Source organism: Cebus imitator, unplaced genomic scaffold (genome assembly GCF_001604975.1).
Source record: "Cebus imitator isolate Cc_AM_T3 unplaced genomic scaffold, Cebus_imitator-1.0 Scaffold59, whole genome shotgun sequence".
Taxonomy (NCBI): domain Eukaryota; kingdom Metazoa; phylum Chordata; class Mammalia; order Primates; family Cebidae; genus Cebus; species Cebus imitator.
In genome coordinates, this window is record NW_016107374.1 from 6,397,561 (window position 1) to 6,414,951 (window position 17,391).

General features: G+C 45.1%; 1 protein-coding gene across 3 annotated transcripts in view; it reads right to left on the reverse strand.

The window, feature by feature from the left end:
* KSR2 (kinase suppressor of ras 2) overlaps positions 1-17,391 on the reverse strand; it is a 523,481-nt gene that overhangs the window by 11,766 nt on the left and 494,324 nt on the right. For all 3 annotated transcript variants that reach the window (XM_037738919.1, XM_017529548.2, XM_017529549.2), the window contains exons 15-17: positions 13,178-13,274; positions 11,994-12,127; positions 3,231-3,362 (exon numbers count right to left, since the gene is read on the reverse strand). In XM_037738919.1, coding sequence (XP_037594847.1) covers positions 3,231-3,362; positions 11,994-12,127; positions 13,178-13,274 — 363 coding nt within the window. The remainder of the gene's footprint in view (positions 1-3,230; positions 3,363-11,993; positions 12,128-13,177; positions 13,275-17,391) is intronic.

Sequence of the window (17,391 nt, forward strand, 5' to 3'; positions counted from 1 at the left end):
GTCCCCCTCTAGAACTGTGAGTAATAAACCATCTTTTCAATGGCAACTGTCTCCTGATCTGTTGGCCTCATGCTACCTGAATAATAACAAACCCTACACTTTAAAACAGGAGGCATTATTATTAACATTATCCCCCTTTCACAGATGAGGAAACTGAGGTCCAAAAAGGTTATATGTCTTTCCCAAGATAATACAACAAACAAGAAGGGCAGCCAGAAGTTGAACTTAGTCCACCTGAGTCCAGGATTGTACCACTGGCCAATGTGCTATGCTAGGAAGCTTAGACTCCATCCTATTTAAGAGTCCTTTGTCATCAGGAAAGTGCATAATTTGGGAGGTGCAAGCTTGTAGCTGGTGATTGGAGTCTGGTGAAGAAGGCATAAACAGACTTATCCACCGCTCATGTGAAAGGGGGAAGGGTGTTTTGAGGAGTTCCTCCCTGTGCTGGGTACCTTACAAATGTTTTCTCACTCAATTCTTAGAACACCCCAATGGGTTTATTATCCTTGATTTGCAGTTGAGAGAAATAGTGCTTTGAGTGGTGAAATAAATCCCAATCCCATCAGGGCTCCATGGTTAAAAGCTCCAATTCTAAAGTACAGGATATTTCAGGTGACTCTAAGCACCATCATTAGTCACTGTAAGGCATGTCACTGAGCCATTTGAAGCCTCAGTTTTCTCATCTGTCAATTGGGAGCAACATGGTATCTGCTTCAAAGGGTGCTTATAAAAATTCTGTGAGACAGTGCACATAAAAGGCTTAACATAGTGCTCAATACTCTTTAAAAAGTTCATTTTTGTTCTAAGCCATTTCTGAGCACGAGGTTCCCAAGCAACAGGATGCACCTAATTGGCAGGAAACCCAGAGCGCCAGGTCCTTCGGAATTCAGCAGTGTCAGAAATAAAAGCCTCATTAAAACTTCCTTTTAAATCCAATTTTCAAGAGAAACTCACTTTAAGAAAAAATAATTGCTGAAGATGAAAACTCCAGCAGAAAACCAATTACACTGGTACATTTTGTTAATCATATTTTTTTTTCTTTTGCTAAATTTGCACTAAACTCTACCAACTTAATCATTGCAATTTGGTTTCAGATAACAATATCTAACTAGATAAAGATTTGGACATAAACTAATCAGGCCAACTGACATCCTCTAAAGGGGCCCAAGCAACAGATGTTGAGAATTCTGATCTTCCGGAAAACGTCTCCTCAGGGTTTTTCAGTGAAGACGCAGTGGGGTCCCTTATCCAAGGATAAATGTCTCTGTAACATCTCTCAGTGGTGCTAAGTCTAATTGCACTCATCTGCAGGCCTCCAACTTTCCCAAACAGCTTTCCCAGTGTTTTCTCCCCAGCCCTTGCAACCACCCTGTGGACAAGGTTAGGCAAGGATTTGCATGGCCATGGGAGCCTAGAAGCTTTTCTGGCTGTACCTTCTCAGGCCACTCTGCCCTGCATCCTGGGGTCTTGGGTCCTTCTTCTTCTGTACTTCCAAAGACTCCTCATTCTGTCTGTGGCTGCAGTTACCTATTTGCTGACAAATCCTAAACTCTTCTTCTCTATACTAGATGTGTAAAGGCAGCTGTGTTTTGGTGGTTCCATTTGTCATCTCCAAGACAGCTCAAACTCACTGTGTCCAAACCTGACCTCTTTGCCTTTCTGGCATACCCCAACCCTGCTGCACCTCCATGGTCTCAACCTTAGTGGATGACGCCACTCTCCACCTGGTTACTTAAGGCAGCTACGTAGGCACCACCCACATTCAATCCATGATCAAGCTCTATTGCTTCCACCTCCTATGTGTGCTTCTGATGTCCATTCTCAGCTTTCATACCCACAGGCTCCGATTCAGTGAAGGCTGCCAGCATTTCCCTGTGTATTGGGCACCCAACCTTCATCCTCTCTTTCTTCATTTCATTCTCTACACAGCAGCCAGAGTGATTTGATTGATCTAAAACTCAAATTAGGATTATGTCACTCCCCCCAACTCCAGAGCTTAATAACCATCAATGTCTCCTTAGTACACTGAACATGAAATAAAAATGCCTAACTCAACCTCTAAGTCCTTGCAGGATTGACCTTTCTAGTCTCTTACCTCAACACGCCCAGCCTAATTTTTTTTCTGACTCTTCATTCATCAGCTCCCTTTCCTCTCCCAACCCTTCTATATATTTTTTCATGTGGGAAAAGTGTTCTTTTATTTTTGCACCTCTTTGCACATTCTTTTGATCTGGAACGCCTCACCCTGCCCTTGTACTCAACCTTTAACTTAGGCTCAGGATCATCATCTCCTGGGAGCCCTCTCTGCCCTCCCAGATTGGATTTGATTCCTTTTTAATTCCCACAGTCCTGTGTTTATTCTCAGAATAGCATTTATCATACTTTGCTAACGCTGGATATTTCTTTATCTGCCTTCCACTAGAAAGAGAGAGTAGGGGCTTCTCGTGGTTTTAAATACGTTCATAAATTCTTTGATACTCCATTATGTACAAGATAGAACTTAATTCTCTTCCCCTTAGGTGTGCAGTGGATTTAGCAATTTGCTTTTAACAAACAGAATATGACAGAAGTGATGATAAATCAATTTCTGAGACTAGATCATTAATGACAATGAGGCTTGTAGCTGCCATGTTGTGAAGTCATTTAAGCAGCCTATACATAGGCCCAAGGGTTGGGGAAGTGAGGCCTCAGCCAACAGCCACGTGAGTGGGCCACCATGGAAATGTATCTCCAGCCCACTGAGCCTGCAGATGAGACCACAGCCCTAGCCAACATCTTGACTGCAACTTCCTAAAAGCCTCACTCAGAACCACTCAGCTAAGCCACTCCCAAATTCCTGACCACGGAAACTTGAGATAAAAATGTTTTAAGTGGCTAAGTTTTGGGGTAATTTGTTATGTAGTAGTAACTGATACAAGACTGAATCTTGTATCCCCTGCATCTGCTACAATTCTAGCACATAGCAGGCAGCCAACAAACAGCTATTGAATAAGTAAATGAGTTGGGTAACTTGTTACGTCTGCATAACCCATTAGAAACCAGGCACGCAGGTTTGTTAAGGTCATTCTTTCTACTATATCCTACTCAGATTCCTCCATTCTCATCAAAAATCCAGCCACCTTGGCCCTGTAGACAGGTACACCCTGGCCCTTCCAAAAGCATTGAAAGACTTGATAAGTGCCCTTCTGCCCAGGCTGTGGCTCTCAATGGCCAGGGCAGGGCCCACTTACCCAAGGGCAAAGACATCAGAGTGTTTGGAGAAGGGGAGCTTATCCTCCTCGGTGTCGGGGGACAGCTGGCGGATGATCTCTGGTGCCAGGTGGCATAGCCAACCATTCTGGATGCGCAGTTTGTCCTCCCGCCTGGAGAAGCAAAGCACAGGATGAGCTCAGTTTCATAGCCCAGGGAGGATCAGTCCCCGTGGCACTGACTCCACATCCCTGGAGCCATCTCTGCTGGCCTTCTTGCTTCCCCCATTGACTACTGCCTAACCATCTACTGGAGTCTGAGACCCAGTAGGAGGGCAGGGAAGGCTGCTCTAAAGAAACATTCAGGACCCAAACCATCATCAAATTCCATTGCCTCTGAGGCACCTACCTTCTTGCCCATCTTCATTTAATGACATTGTGAATTCTTGTTATTCATGGCAATTATGTTCTATAAAGTCACTGGAACATGGAATTAGCAGAACACTGAATCATTGCTCCTGGGGAAATAGTACACACGCACACATCCCTCATATAGTTTCTAATTTTAACTCCTAAAAACAACTTATCCTAATAGATTCTGTTTTATTTTACATAATAGACTATGGGGCTCAGAAGTGTTAAGTGACTTGTCTGAGGCAGCCCTACTAACAGGTGCCAGAGTTGGGATTCAAATCTCATTCAACTGGCCCTGGAGCTACAGCTTCTTATGCTACCTGGTGCTGCCCACTCTGTCTCAACCTCCATCCTCCAGAGTTCTCTGTATGAGGCTGAAACAATAAGGCTGAGCATCCTCTTGTTTGACCTAAGCCGGGAACATGTGCATCAGGCAACTCAAAGTTTTCCCCACTCTGCATGTCCCTGAATAACCATGAAAGTGCTGTGAGTGCTGATTTGGGGGATTATAAATACATTTCAGTGAATCTACAAATAATGATAACCCACTGTGTTTTGTCATCACCTATGATGCCTAGGTTTTGTGCCTGGCATGGAACAAGACCAACAAGGTCCCTTCCCTCCCAGAGCTTGCACTTTGGTACGGAAAGGAGACAACAAATGAATTCAATAAGTAGGAAAAATTAAAGATCATGATAAGCATTGTATAAATAATTAAAAGATGATGTATCCAAGATATGACAGTTCTTACTGCAGGTAAACTGTGAGCTAAGATCTACGTGACATAAAGCATCCAGCTACATGAACAAGGAGAATATTCTAGGCAGAGGGGAAGCTAGGACAAAGGTCCAACATTGGCCCCATTCAGGGTGTTCCAGAACCCTAAAGAACACCAGTGTAGTTGGAACACATCATCCCGTCCTATGTATCAGTGTATATAACCAACTCCTTGCTGATGGGCCTTGGGCGGGCAGTTCCCTTTCACCATTGTGAACAATGCTGCCATGAACATCTTTGGGTAGATACTGGGACTATCTCCCTTCACCCACATTAACTTATTCCTTAGGATAAATTCTTAGATGTGGAAGGAGGCTGGCTCCCTTCTTGCACTGGAAGTCCTTAGCAAGGCAGAGCTTTCCATGTGGGACTGAAATCTAAGCAGACCCCCTGTGAGGTCTTCACTGACTCAAGACTCCTAGGAACTGGCTCATTAACACAGGGGAAGGGAGCCGTCACGGGGAAGGGGGTACATATCTTGAATCATCAAAACTGAAGTCATGCAGGATGACAGCCTCCAGCATGAAGGTCTTTGTGGGGACCTGGGGCTGGCTGGATTCTTCCAGGGAGGCTTTCTGAGATGTATAAGATGTGACATGCTGCTCCTTCAAACGTACTCATTCATATCCCATAATCATGATTGTGGCCATATCTAAACACCTTCAAGAGCAGCATTGTGCAATAGAACTTGCCATTATGACAGAAATTTCCTTTATATGGTCCATGTGTCAGCCACTAACCACTGTGACTGTTGAGCACTTGAAATGGGGCTTACAATTGAAGAACTGAATGTTTATTATTATTTTTTTATTTTAGAGACAGGGTCTGCTGAGACAGCCTGTCACCCAAGCTGAGGTGCAGAGGCGAGATCATAGCTCATGACAGCCTTGAGCTCCTGGGCTCAAGCAATCCTCCCATCTTCAGCCTACAAAGTGGCTGGGATTACAGGCATGAGCAACTGCACTCTGCTAATTTTGTTTTATTTTTTGTAGGAATGTGGTCTTGCTATATGATCTTGCTATGTTGCCCAGGCTGGTTTCAAACTCCTAGCCTCAAGGGACCCTCCAGTCTAGCCTACCAAAGCACTGAGATTACAGGCACGAGCCACTTCTCCCAGCCCTTAACTTTTCATTTTAATTAAAGTTAAATTTATGTGGCCACATCTGGCTAGTGGCCACCAAATTACATAACACTGTTCTAGATTATTATAGTCTAAGAAATGCATTTTTAACTTAAATTTATTTGAATAGGTCACTCTTTAGTGTGGCCATAAATGGAGACTAGTGATTTTCTAATACACATTAAAATTAAGATAGAAAATGTTTGTTCAAGACACTTTGCAAAAGAAGACATCTATGAGGCCAACAAACATATGAAAAAATGCTCATCATCACTGGTCATTAGAGAAATGTAAATCAAAACCACATTGAGATACCATCTCACGCCAGTTAGAATGTTGATCATTAAAAAATCTGGAGACAACAGATGCTGGAGAGAATGTGGAGAAATAGGAACACTTTTACACTGTTGGTGGGAATGTATATTAGTTCAACCATTGAGGAAGACAGTGTGGCGATTCCTCAAGGACCTAGAAACAGAAATACCATTGGACCCAGCAATTCCATTACTGGGTATATACCCAAAGAATTATATATTGTTTTATTATAAAGACACATGCACACATATGTTCATTACGGCACTCTTTACAATAGCAAAGATCTGGAACCAACCCAAGTGTCCATCATTGATAGACTGGATAAAGAAAAGTGGCACACATACACCATGGAATACTACACAGCCATAAAAAACGATGAGTTTGTGTCCTTCATAGGGACATGGATGAATCTGGAAACCATCATTCTTAGCAAACTGATACAAGAACAGAAAACCAAACACCGTATGTTATCATTCATAGGTAGGTGTTGAACAATTAGAACACGTGGACACAGGGAGGGGAGCATTGCACACTGCAGTCAGTGGTGGGGAGGGCTAGGGGAGGGACAGCGAGGGGTGGGGAGGGTGGGGAGGAATAATGAGGGGAGAAATACCAGATATAGGTGATGGGGGAGATGGACGCAGCAAACCACCTTGTTATGTATGTACCTATGCAACAATCCTGCATGATCTGCACATGTACCCCAGAACCTAAATGACAATTTTTTTAAGAGCCATAAAAAAAAGAAAATGTTTGTTCATGTCCTCCCCCAAATCAACTTGCAGATCGCACTTTTAGAAACATCGGGTGGAGGGAAGATCCCTGAAAGAGGCTCCAAGAGTTTGTGGCTCAGGATTCCAGTGCTGCAGTGACATTCACTAGCTGGGTAGGGGTTGGATGTGTCCCATACATGCAGTTCTTTAAGATATCTTTCATTCCCCCTCCACCCTACACATGAAGGTAGCATCCATTTGAATATACTCAACTTTTTGTAGAACCCAAAATAGAGACTGTAGGAAAGGAAGCAAAGCTGGGTCACTGCTGCAATCACAGCTCTTAATTGCATTTGGATGGTGGCTTACCACAGGTATCCCACCTGGGATGCTAGCCACCCATCTACCTCCTGCATTCCCAGGCTAGGAGCAGATGGCCATGCATGCAACAGAAAGCAATGTGGCCAGGCAGACACGATTAAATTTGTTCTAATTTAGGATTTCTCAACCTTGGCACTATTGACATTTGGGTCTGGGCATTCTTTGTCGTTTTGGGTGGCAGTGTCCTGGGCATTTAGCAGCATCCTTGGTCTCTACTCACTAGATGCCATTAGCACCCACTCTTCCCCCCATCATGACAACTAAAAATGTCTTCAGGCATCATCAAATGTCCTCTGGGGGAAAATTGCCCTGGTTGAGAATCATTGTTCTAATTTATACAAAATAAGGAAATGGTCCAAATTTCAGTATTTCAGCATTAATAACACATGACTTGCTCCTATATTCTACACAAAAGACATAATACAACATGTCCTGTGCTGGAAACTACTACTCAAACTCACTAGCAAACTCTTGAGTCAGCAGAGTTGAATGAGCTCTTGTTTCTAGAATCAGAGATACCCACAGAGGTTGAAGCCTCTATCTGCTGCTTACTAGCTATGGAACCTTGAGGAGACCCAAATTTCTATTTTCCCATCTGTAAAATGGGTACATTAATTTGTACTTCACAGAGCTGTTGCAAGGATTAAAATGAGACGCTGCATGACACAGGACTGTGTCAGTTGCCAGAGCCACACAATCACTGGATGTAATTATTACACGTGCACGTGTCTCTGTGTGTGTGTGTGTGTGTGTGTTATCTTGAGGACTCAGAAGTGCAGTTGAGACTAGAGCCCACAGTAGAAATGTCCTCCATGAAGGTTTTTGGCATAGGCCAGCCAACGTTCTCCTGCAATGGCTGGGCCATTGGGGGTTGGTTGGGTTGGGGTGCTTCTGTCAAAGGAAAGCTTCTCTGCTTCCATCTTTTTGCAAACACCCCGCCACCTCTTCCTGACTCATGGGGTCAGCAGATGACTGGCATTTTGGGGCCAGGGCAGGAGGTGGAATGGTGGCCATGCAAGAGCCATCAGCCTGGGGTGAGTGTGATGAGGGCCAGGAGCCAGGCCTGGCACTGACACCCTGGGGTGCCCCGTTCCCATGGCAATGGGCCCACTGGTGACAAACCCAAATCATCTTCATTGTGGTTATTATGATTAATAACAGGCTTTGGGAGGCTGGCATGACAGCGCTGGCATCTAAAACGATACCTTTTCTTGATGACGGTGGAACAGTTGTATGCTGGGGTCTGTCTGGATATGCAGAACACACGTCACTGGGCTGCCCATCCCTGCCTCAGGCTGGGGTGGGCAGTCTCCCTCTGCTGGGCACCAAGAGCTACCTATACCCCAAGCTCTGACTGAGGGTAGGAGAGGAAGGCAGGTAACTCCTGCTGAGTGCCTACTCGTTGCCGGATTGTCCATCCCACTTAGTCCTCATAAGCCCACAATCTGATGGCTATCATCCTGTTCTGTGGATAAGGAAACAGAGGCTCAAAACATTTAGATAACCCATCTAAAGGGACAGAGCTGAGATCTGTTTGAGAATAAGTCTTTAAAACCCCAGAGACTAGGCACCTCACCCCAATTCTACAAGAATTTCTGGAGAGAACCATTAAAGGGTAAAGCCCAGCTGGGCATGGTGGCACCCCTGTGAGCCCAGCACCTTGGGAGGCTGAGGTGGGAGGATCACTTGAGCCTGGGAGGGTGAGGCTGCAGTGAGCCGTGATTGCACTGCTGTGTTCCAGCCTGGGAGACAGAGCAAGAGATCCCGTCTCAAAGGAAAAAAAATGAGCAAAACCCTAAACTAAGCCCTTGTCATTTCTATCCCATTTAATCATTAAAACAGCCTTATGAGGTAGGTGCTATTAGTGCCTGCCCCTACTCCCATTTTACAGGTGAGGAAACTGAGGCTCAGGGAGCCAGGTGTGTGTTAAATACAAACAAGTTTCTGGAATCTAACTCAAGGTATTATAGACTGAATTGTGTCTCCCCCAAATTTACTATGTTGAACCCCTAACCCCTAACTTGATTGTATTTAGAGGTAAAGCCTACAGGGAGGTGATTAAGGTTAAGTAAGGTCATAAGTCTGGGGCCCTAATCCAGTAAGATTGGTGTCCTTATAAGAAAATGAAAGACATCAGAGACCTCTCTCTTTCTCTTTCAGGGTGCAGAGAAGAGGTCATACGAGGACACAGCAAGAAGGTGGCTGTCTACAAGCTGGGAAAAGAGCCCTCACTAGAAGCTAAATTTGCTAGCACCTTGATCTTGGACTTTTAGCCTCTAGAACTGTGAGAAAATAAATGTCTGTTGTTTAAGCCCCTGTGTGTGGTATTGAGTTACAGCAGCCCAAGCTGATGAATACATGCACTCCCTAAATACTAATTGACTGGCTGAATGAGTAATGAAAGAGAGAACTTCCAGGCCCATCTCCTGAGAGTTGACCTCCCCTGCTTCCTGCAATGCCCAAAACCTGGCCAGCTCCATTCTGTCTCCATTCCCATAATTCAGCCCCCAGGCTGTGGATCAGGGCCATAGATGCCTCTTGTTCAAGGGGTGTCTCCTGGTTTCTGGTTGCTGCGCTGGGGGCTCTAAGCTGCAATAGGGGCGGTTACTGGAGATACCTTTTCATAAACATGAGGGAGTAAACTGACCTGGACTGCTGCAGGGGACCTTGTGGATCCCCAGAACTACACTGGAGGTATTCATAAATACTGAGGCAAATCTATTACCTGGGAACGGTTCCGGGATTCACGGGGTATCCCAGAGTTACACCTCCCTGTCATGGTTTGCAACATCCTTGCTTTGGTGGAACTCAGTTGCTACATAAGAAGTTTGGTTACCCTGAGACTGCCATGGTGTGAGGAAGCCCAATGTAGTCATGCAGAGAGGCTGCATGAAGAGGAAAAAGCAGGGGGATCAGAGAACCCCATCAGCCCTCCAGATGTTTTAGCCAGCCCAGTCCAGCTGTGTGAATGAGGAAGCCTTCAGCTGTCTCCAACTTCAGCCCCCATCCGGTTGCACCTACAGCACAGACAAACTGAGCACAAGAGCTCAGCTGAGCCCAGTCAACCCACAGAACCATGAGGGATGACAATAACTTATTTTAAGCCACTAAGTTTTGAGGTGACTCATTGCACAATAATATGTAACTGGAACAAGGATAAAAGCACAAGAAGTCATTGATGGCCACTTGGGGGTGGCTGGGAAATGTGAACTTCTTGTTGGGAGATGTTGCTGAGGGTACTCCCTGGGTTTGTGTTAAAATCCTGGCTGGAGCAGGGGTGGGAGGGGCTGCTGTCTGGACAAGGAGACCAGAAGTCACCTTGTCCTTGACTTGGTTAAACTAACTTCCTGGTTGACACTGGGTCTCCATGAATGAGCTAAAGGAAGGGATGCCCAAGGCATTCCATTCCATTTCTTTTTCTTCCTCTTCTCCTTGTGGCTTCAGAAAACTGAGTTTACAGGAAGAAAATCAGAGGTCCTGTATCCCTTTCCTCTACCTCGGGGAGAAGCCACTTGTGAGGAGACAGGGAGAGGTCTGGACATGCCACCAGGAGGGAAGAATGTCTGCTTTTTATAAAAGAGCCCAGAAACAAGTTAGAGAAAACTCTTACTGGGCCTCCCTTTGTCTTGATGCAAATACTTGGGTTCACAGTGAAGTCACCCACCAGTGCTTCCTTGCAGTTCCCCTGGGACACTGGGAAACTGGGAAGGGCATGAGTTCTCTGCCTGTGAACCAGGAACTTAACTGCTGCTGGTGAGTCAGAGGGAAGAAGGGATTGTACACAACCTTGCTCTCCTGGGCTTCTTGGGTTCCAACTTGAGGGACTCTCTCCAAGCATCTATTGATATATTTATACATTTACTGCCTACTTACTGCCTTATCTTAGGGACTATAGAGAATTTTGCAGACTATGGTTAATCTTTCTTGGGTGGCATAAAATTGGATAAAGAAACTTAAGCTTCGGTTTGGTGCTCATCACGCAGAAACAGCTACATGAAGTTTTGTCAAATTTCAAATGGTACAACTTATAATAGATTCAAGATATTGTATAGCACAAATAAGATTCACTTTGTAGGGGTCCCTGGGGCATTCCTGAAAAAAAAAAAATCAGTAGTTCTCAAAAGCAGCTGAAACTGAAGTAAAATGAGAGAAATCGCCGGGCTTTCTGGAAAGATGCACCATTCATTATAAAATGTAGGATTAGAAAAAAAATGCAGTGGTTTAAAATGAGAGCGAGCGAGGAGAGAGAGAGCGCACAGTCCATATTAAAAGTCACAAGGGTAGACTTTCTGAATTATGGGTTGTTTATTTGAAATCAAGCTATTTTTCCCGTGGCCATCTCAATGTGGCTTGCTCTAGGGTGTGTAGTGGCTGAGAGTTAATTACTTAACCACGGTTAATGATTCTCCTGGGTGATACTGGGAGGTATATGCAAATTAATACTAATTACAACAACTCAGCAGCAGCTACCCTTTGTGGAGCTTTTGAGGTGCATCGGGCACTGTGTGGCTGCTTGATGCGTGTTGTCATTTTATCCTCACAAGAACTGACTGAGGAAGGCATCATCACATCTACCACTTTTCTTGCAGACAAGGAAACTAAAGTTCAGAGAAGTTGTTTGGCTTGATGAACATTGCACTTAATAAGTGGCAGAGCTGTGTCAGGCCATGGGTGCCTCTGACTTTAAACACCTTGCTGTTAACTGTATTCTTACTGTACTAAAATTAATGAATTTCTAAGAAAACTTTGAGCAAGGGCTCTTGGGTGATCTCATCTTCCAGGTGAATACTTGTTAGAGGAGAGACCTCCAGTTAAATTCAAGGGTAGGGGCTTTGAAAGATCTGGGGATGCTCTGTGTCCAATCACACACACTGAAAGGCAAGACAGGTGAGCAAGGTCCTGGCCTCACCAGAGGGAAACAGAGCATGGCCTTGGCATCCTGCATCAGCAGAGCAGCTGACCCACTCAGCTCAGCAGCCTCAGGCCCAACCCTGAGTCTAGATCACTGAAGCCATTTGGACTAACTTCCTACCTCCTGATCAGCATCTCTCAGGAAGCTCTCTGCACTCTCCTACCACCTCTCACCTGCCAGCCTGCAGCACTCCAGAAATGCTGAAGAGTCCAAAGTCTGTGATGACTACTTTGCCATTGTCGTAGAAGACGTTCTTTGACTTGAGGTCCTTGTGCAGGATTCCCTTGGCGTGGAGGTAACCCATGCCCTGTAAGAAACAAGGAAACAGGGAGTTGCCAGAGAAAAACCTAAGCACTGACTGCCACCCTGGCTTGAGTTCACTTTCCTTGTCCTGAAGATTTGGCTCCCTAATGACATCACACTCAACAGCGGCAGGGCCTGGGGTCTGACTGTGGGTCTCGGAGGTGGGGTCAGGGAAGGCATGGCAAGTGGGAACAGGCAGGGCCCCCAAGACACAAATCCATTGCCACTTGCAGACCACAGAAAGGCCATCCCCAATTGCTCATCTGATTCCTGAAGAAGAAACAAAAGAAGTCCCCAAGGAAAGGAATTCGACCAACCATTTTCATCTACTTCCCCTTTAAAAACTAACTCTTCTGCAAGGCTAGATACTCAGACCACCTTAACCTACGCTGCTGCAGAAGGCACTGATTCCTAAAGAGATATTTCATAACTGCTCATTAAGAACACAAAGAAGAGTCTATTGGAGGTCTAGTTCAAGGGCGAACATCTAGAATCATGGTGGTTTCTTTTTTTTTTTTTTTTTGCCTTTGTGAGCAGTCACATCTTTTATTTCTTCTTATAGCTCAGCCCTAACACTTTCAAATGAGAAATAAAGGCTTGAGTACAACTGACTAATAAGGCACCTGCCAGAAAACACAGGATGTTCTTGTTTGTTTTAATCCAAAACAACGCCCAACAATTTGCTGCTTCCCTAGCAGCAGTAGAGAGAGATGGTTTGCACTTCTGGGAATTCAAGGACTCAAAGGATGGTGGAGCCAACCAAAAGGACTGAACAACTTACATGTGACCCCCAATCCTTGTGTAGGTCCAAGTACCATGGTGATGAGACATCAGATGGAAACCAAACATTGGTGGATACTCCCTAAAGATCATATCTAGGCTGAATTCTTACACATGGCCTGGCATTTTTCAGGTCAAGTCTAATTTCTTTTCAGTCCAGACTGGTAGTCTAAAACCCAACCGTGAATCTTATGAGCCCGGAGTTGGGGGAGTCTTCTCTGGGGAAACTGGGTCCTTCTGAGATTTAGGTAAGAGGCCTTAGAGCCGACAGTACCTTCACAATTTCTTGAGCAATCTGCCTGGTTTTGTTGACATCTAAGACGATTTTGGCATCCCTCACAACAGAATAGAGCGTCCGTCCCTTACAGAGGCTGAAAAGCAAAAGGACAAGATAAGTTAATGGCAGTTGTTCAGAAGAGGGTGACCCACAACAGTTACAAGTGACAAATGACTGAGTAGACACGTGGACACACCACTCTCTTGCTTATGAGATAATAAGTCTGGGACTGGACTTTAGATCTGGTTCTGGGATGCAGATCTGGGAGGAAGTTCCTGCAGATTCTTTAGAAACTTGGCCAACATGGCTGACGGATAAGGACATCCGCAGAATCCAGCCTAGTCCAGTCAGGTTTGCCACATCCAGTCCATCCCAGAGGCTCACAGGTGGAAAGCAACACATAAATCAACAACTCCTGGGTCCTCAGACACCACTCAGACAGCATTCTGTTGGCCATTCATGCCAGCTGCATGCACTTGCCAGGAGTCGGTGTGTGAGGACAGTGACGAACGACCAGCAAAGTGGGGGCTGATGTGTATTAAGTATCATCAGCAAACGATGCAGTCAATTGTTTGGATGGGGATGTGTAAACACCAATAATACCACCCCCAAACAAGATGCCTGTCTAGGTAAAGAGTTTTTCAGACTATTTTCAGCCTCATTGAGTTCATTTCAAGGACCAGTAGTTTAAGATGAATGACAGGATGAAAAACAACATTATGCAGTGAAAGTAACACCTTCTCATTCAGTTGCCTGTATGCTCATCCGTCCTGTTCCTCCGCACTGAGCCCAATTCCCAGCACGCACAGAGCAGGCATCCACAAGGGCTGTCACTGAATGAATGAATTTTAGACTCATCATAGCACTCACAGCCCCTAGCACTGTGACTGGCTCAGAGTATCCAACGTGGGCCAAAGGAAGAATGTCACTATGAAAATTTTCCATCTATATCAAAATCACAGTTTGAATTTTTATCTTTTAACCTACGATGTTATTGCTAAAATACTGCTAGCATTATGTTCATTCATTTGGTATTTACTGAGCCTTTGTTGTGTACGGAGCTTTACTGAGATTGTATTTCCTGTGGTTAAAGCAAGAATGCTGGTATCAGAGGGATCTCAGTTAGAATCCCTGCTCCTTACTTACTGTATGTCTTGAGGTGGGTTACCTTACCTTTGTAGGCCTCAGTTTCCTCATCAATCAAAGGAAATTAATACTTCTTAATCTTGCAGTTGACAATGAGGACTGAATGAGATAAAGAGCTGGATACAGGCCTTGGCACCCAGTGGGAAATATAGCACAGTGGTTAGGAGCATGGGGGTCTAGAGCAGGACTAAGGGGTTAAGATCCTGATCTGTCATTTAGTGGTTGTGTGATCTTGGGAAAGTGCATTAACCTCTCTGAACCTCAGTTTTATTATCTGTAAAATGGGGCCAACAGCTCCTGCCTTTCTGGGTTGTCAGGAGAATCACATGAAACCAGGCACATAAAGGCATAGGCACCTCTCTATGCCTAGCACATTTCTTCGTGGTAAATTTCCATGAGATCACTGGCTATTATGAGGTTGTAAGTGATCAATAAAATGGTGAATAGATACACATACACTTGTGCAAGTATATAAGTGATATGTCTATACACATATCACAACTGTCTATCTGTCCACCCATCCATATGCTCATCTAAAATGCCACTGATAGCCACCCATGATCTTTGACTAACATTTTTTTCTCCATCTGCTTAAGGTGAGAGTCCCCGAGTAGCTGACTCACAGGGAGGCTGATTCACCTGTCTGAGGAGGTCACCCAGCCAGCTGGCAGGAGGCAGCCGGGAATGAGTCAGGGCTGACCCTGCATCCCCCAGGTTGCTGTCCCGGGCAGGGCATTTGCTGTGGCTGCTGGAGCAGAGGTGGAAGAAGGGTGGGCAGAGCAGCCAATTACTCCATGTTGACATTTCAATATTTGAGACCGTGGGTGGATTCCCTCCCCTGGATATTTTGCTCCTGAACAGCCACCTACACTTATCACAGGCCAGAGCCCAGACAATACCCTCCCCAATGCAGGCTGCAGAGCACATCACTGCCAACAGGCTCCAAACTCTCCGGAGTCTCCCGCTCAGGGCAACCGCAGGAAGGTCTCAAGCTTCAGATTTCCACCCCTTGTCTTCGTTCCCCCCTTACATCCTCTTTTCCTTCAGCAGCTGCTGAAGTCTTTGCTTCTCTCACTCCCGTATGACCTCAGGAGCTTCTGGAGAAACTACTGCACAAGTTTGGCACAGCTACTAAAATGAAATATACATAAAAATAACCCTGATATGGTTTGGCTCTGTGTCCCCACTCAAATCTCACCTTGAATTGTAATAATCCCCACATATCAAGAGCGGGGCCAGTTTCCCCCATACTGTTCTCCTGGAAGTGAATAGGTCTCATGACTGATGAGACTGAGGTCTGATGATTTTATAAAGGAGAGTTCTGGCCAGGTGCAGTGGCTCACACCTGTAATCTGAGCACTTTGGGAGGCCGAGGCAGGCAGATCACCTAAGATCAGGAGTTTGAGACCAGCCTGACCAACATGGTGAAACCCCGTCTTTACTAAAAATACAAAATTAGCCAAGTGTGGTGGCACATGCCTGTAATCCCAGCTACTTGGGAGGCTGAGACAGGAGAATCACTTGAACCCGGGAGGTGGAGGTTGTGGCAAGCCGAGATCATGCCACTGCACTCCAGCCTGGGCAATAAGCATGAAACTCCATCTTAAAAAATAAAAATAAATAAAAAATAAAGGAGGGGTTCCCTGCACAAGCTCTCTTGCCTGCTGCCATGCAAGATGTGCCTTTCTTTTTCCTTTGCTTTCCACAATAATTGTGATGCCTCCCCAGCCATGTGGAACTGTGAGTCCATAAAACCTCTTTTCTTTAGAAATTACCCAGTCTCTGGTAGGTATTTATTAGCAGCATGAAAACAGACTAATACAAACCATAACCAGGGATTCTTCCTCTAAGTACCCAACAGACATGAATTCTCATATTCACCCCTATAGATGCACTAGAATGTTAACAGCGACCTATCCATTGAAATCCCAACCTAGAACCAACTTGCAATGGATTGAATGTTTGTGTCCCAAAATCCATATGTTGAAATCCTAATCCCAATGTGATAGTATTAGGAGGTGGGGCTTTGGAAGCGAATTAAGTCACATTGGCGGAGCCTCATGAAAAGGATTAGTGCTCTTTTAAAACAGACTCCAGCCAGTTCTCTCGCTCTTTCCCTGCCTTATAAGGATACAAGGAGAAGTCAGCAGTCTGGAAGACGGCCCTCCCCAGAAGCTGCCCATGCTAGCACTGGATCTTAGACTTTTTAGCCTTTGGAACTGGGAGAAATAAATTTCTGTTATTGGTTTTCTTTTTCTTTTTTTGTTTGTGACAGAGTCTCACTGTGTCACTCAGGCTGGAGTGAAATGTTGCAATCTTGGCTCACTGCAACCTCTGCCTCTCGGGTTCAAGTGATTCTCCTGCCTCAGCCTCCCCAGTAGCTGGGATTACAGGAACCATTTTTGTTGTTTCTAAGTCACCCAGTCTGCAGTACTTTGTCATGGTAGTCCAAACCAAGACACAACCCAAATGTTCGTCAACAGAAAAGTGGATATAATAAGATATATACATATAACAAAATATGTTCATGCCGTGCTATATAAAAATAACCAAACTACTGCTAAGTGCAAAAAACATGGACAAAGCTCATCAACATAATGTTGAGTGAAGGAAATCTGACACCAAGACTACTCCATTTATATAAACTGCATAAGCAGACGAAACTGACCTATGTCCTGGAAGTCGGCACTGTGATGGCCTTGTGTGTGTGTGTGTGTGGTGGGCGGGGGTGCTGGAAGGAGCATTATTGGGGTGCTAGGGGAAAGCAGTGTTCTGTGTTTCGATTTGGGCGCTGGTTACATGGATACATACCTAGTGGAAACTCATTGGGCTGTCTTTTTATGATCTGGATACTTCTGCAGGTATTTTATTCTTCCAAAAAATGTTTTTAAAAAGTCATAGCCTGGGCAACATGGCAAGACCCCAATTCTACAAAGGATACACAAAAAAACTAGTTGTGTGTGGTAGCCTGTAGTCCCAGTTATTTAGGGGACCGAGGAGGGAGGACCTCTTGAGTTCAGGAGGCAGAGTTTGCCGTGAGTGAAGACTGTACCACCACACTCTAG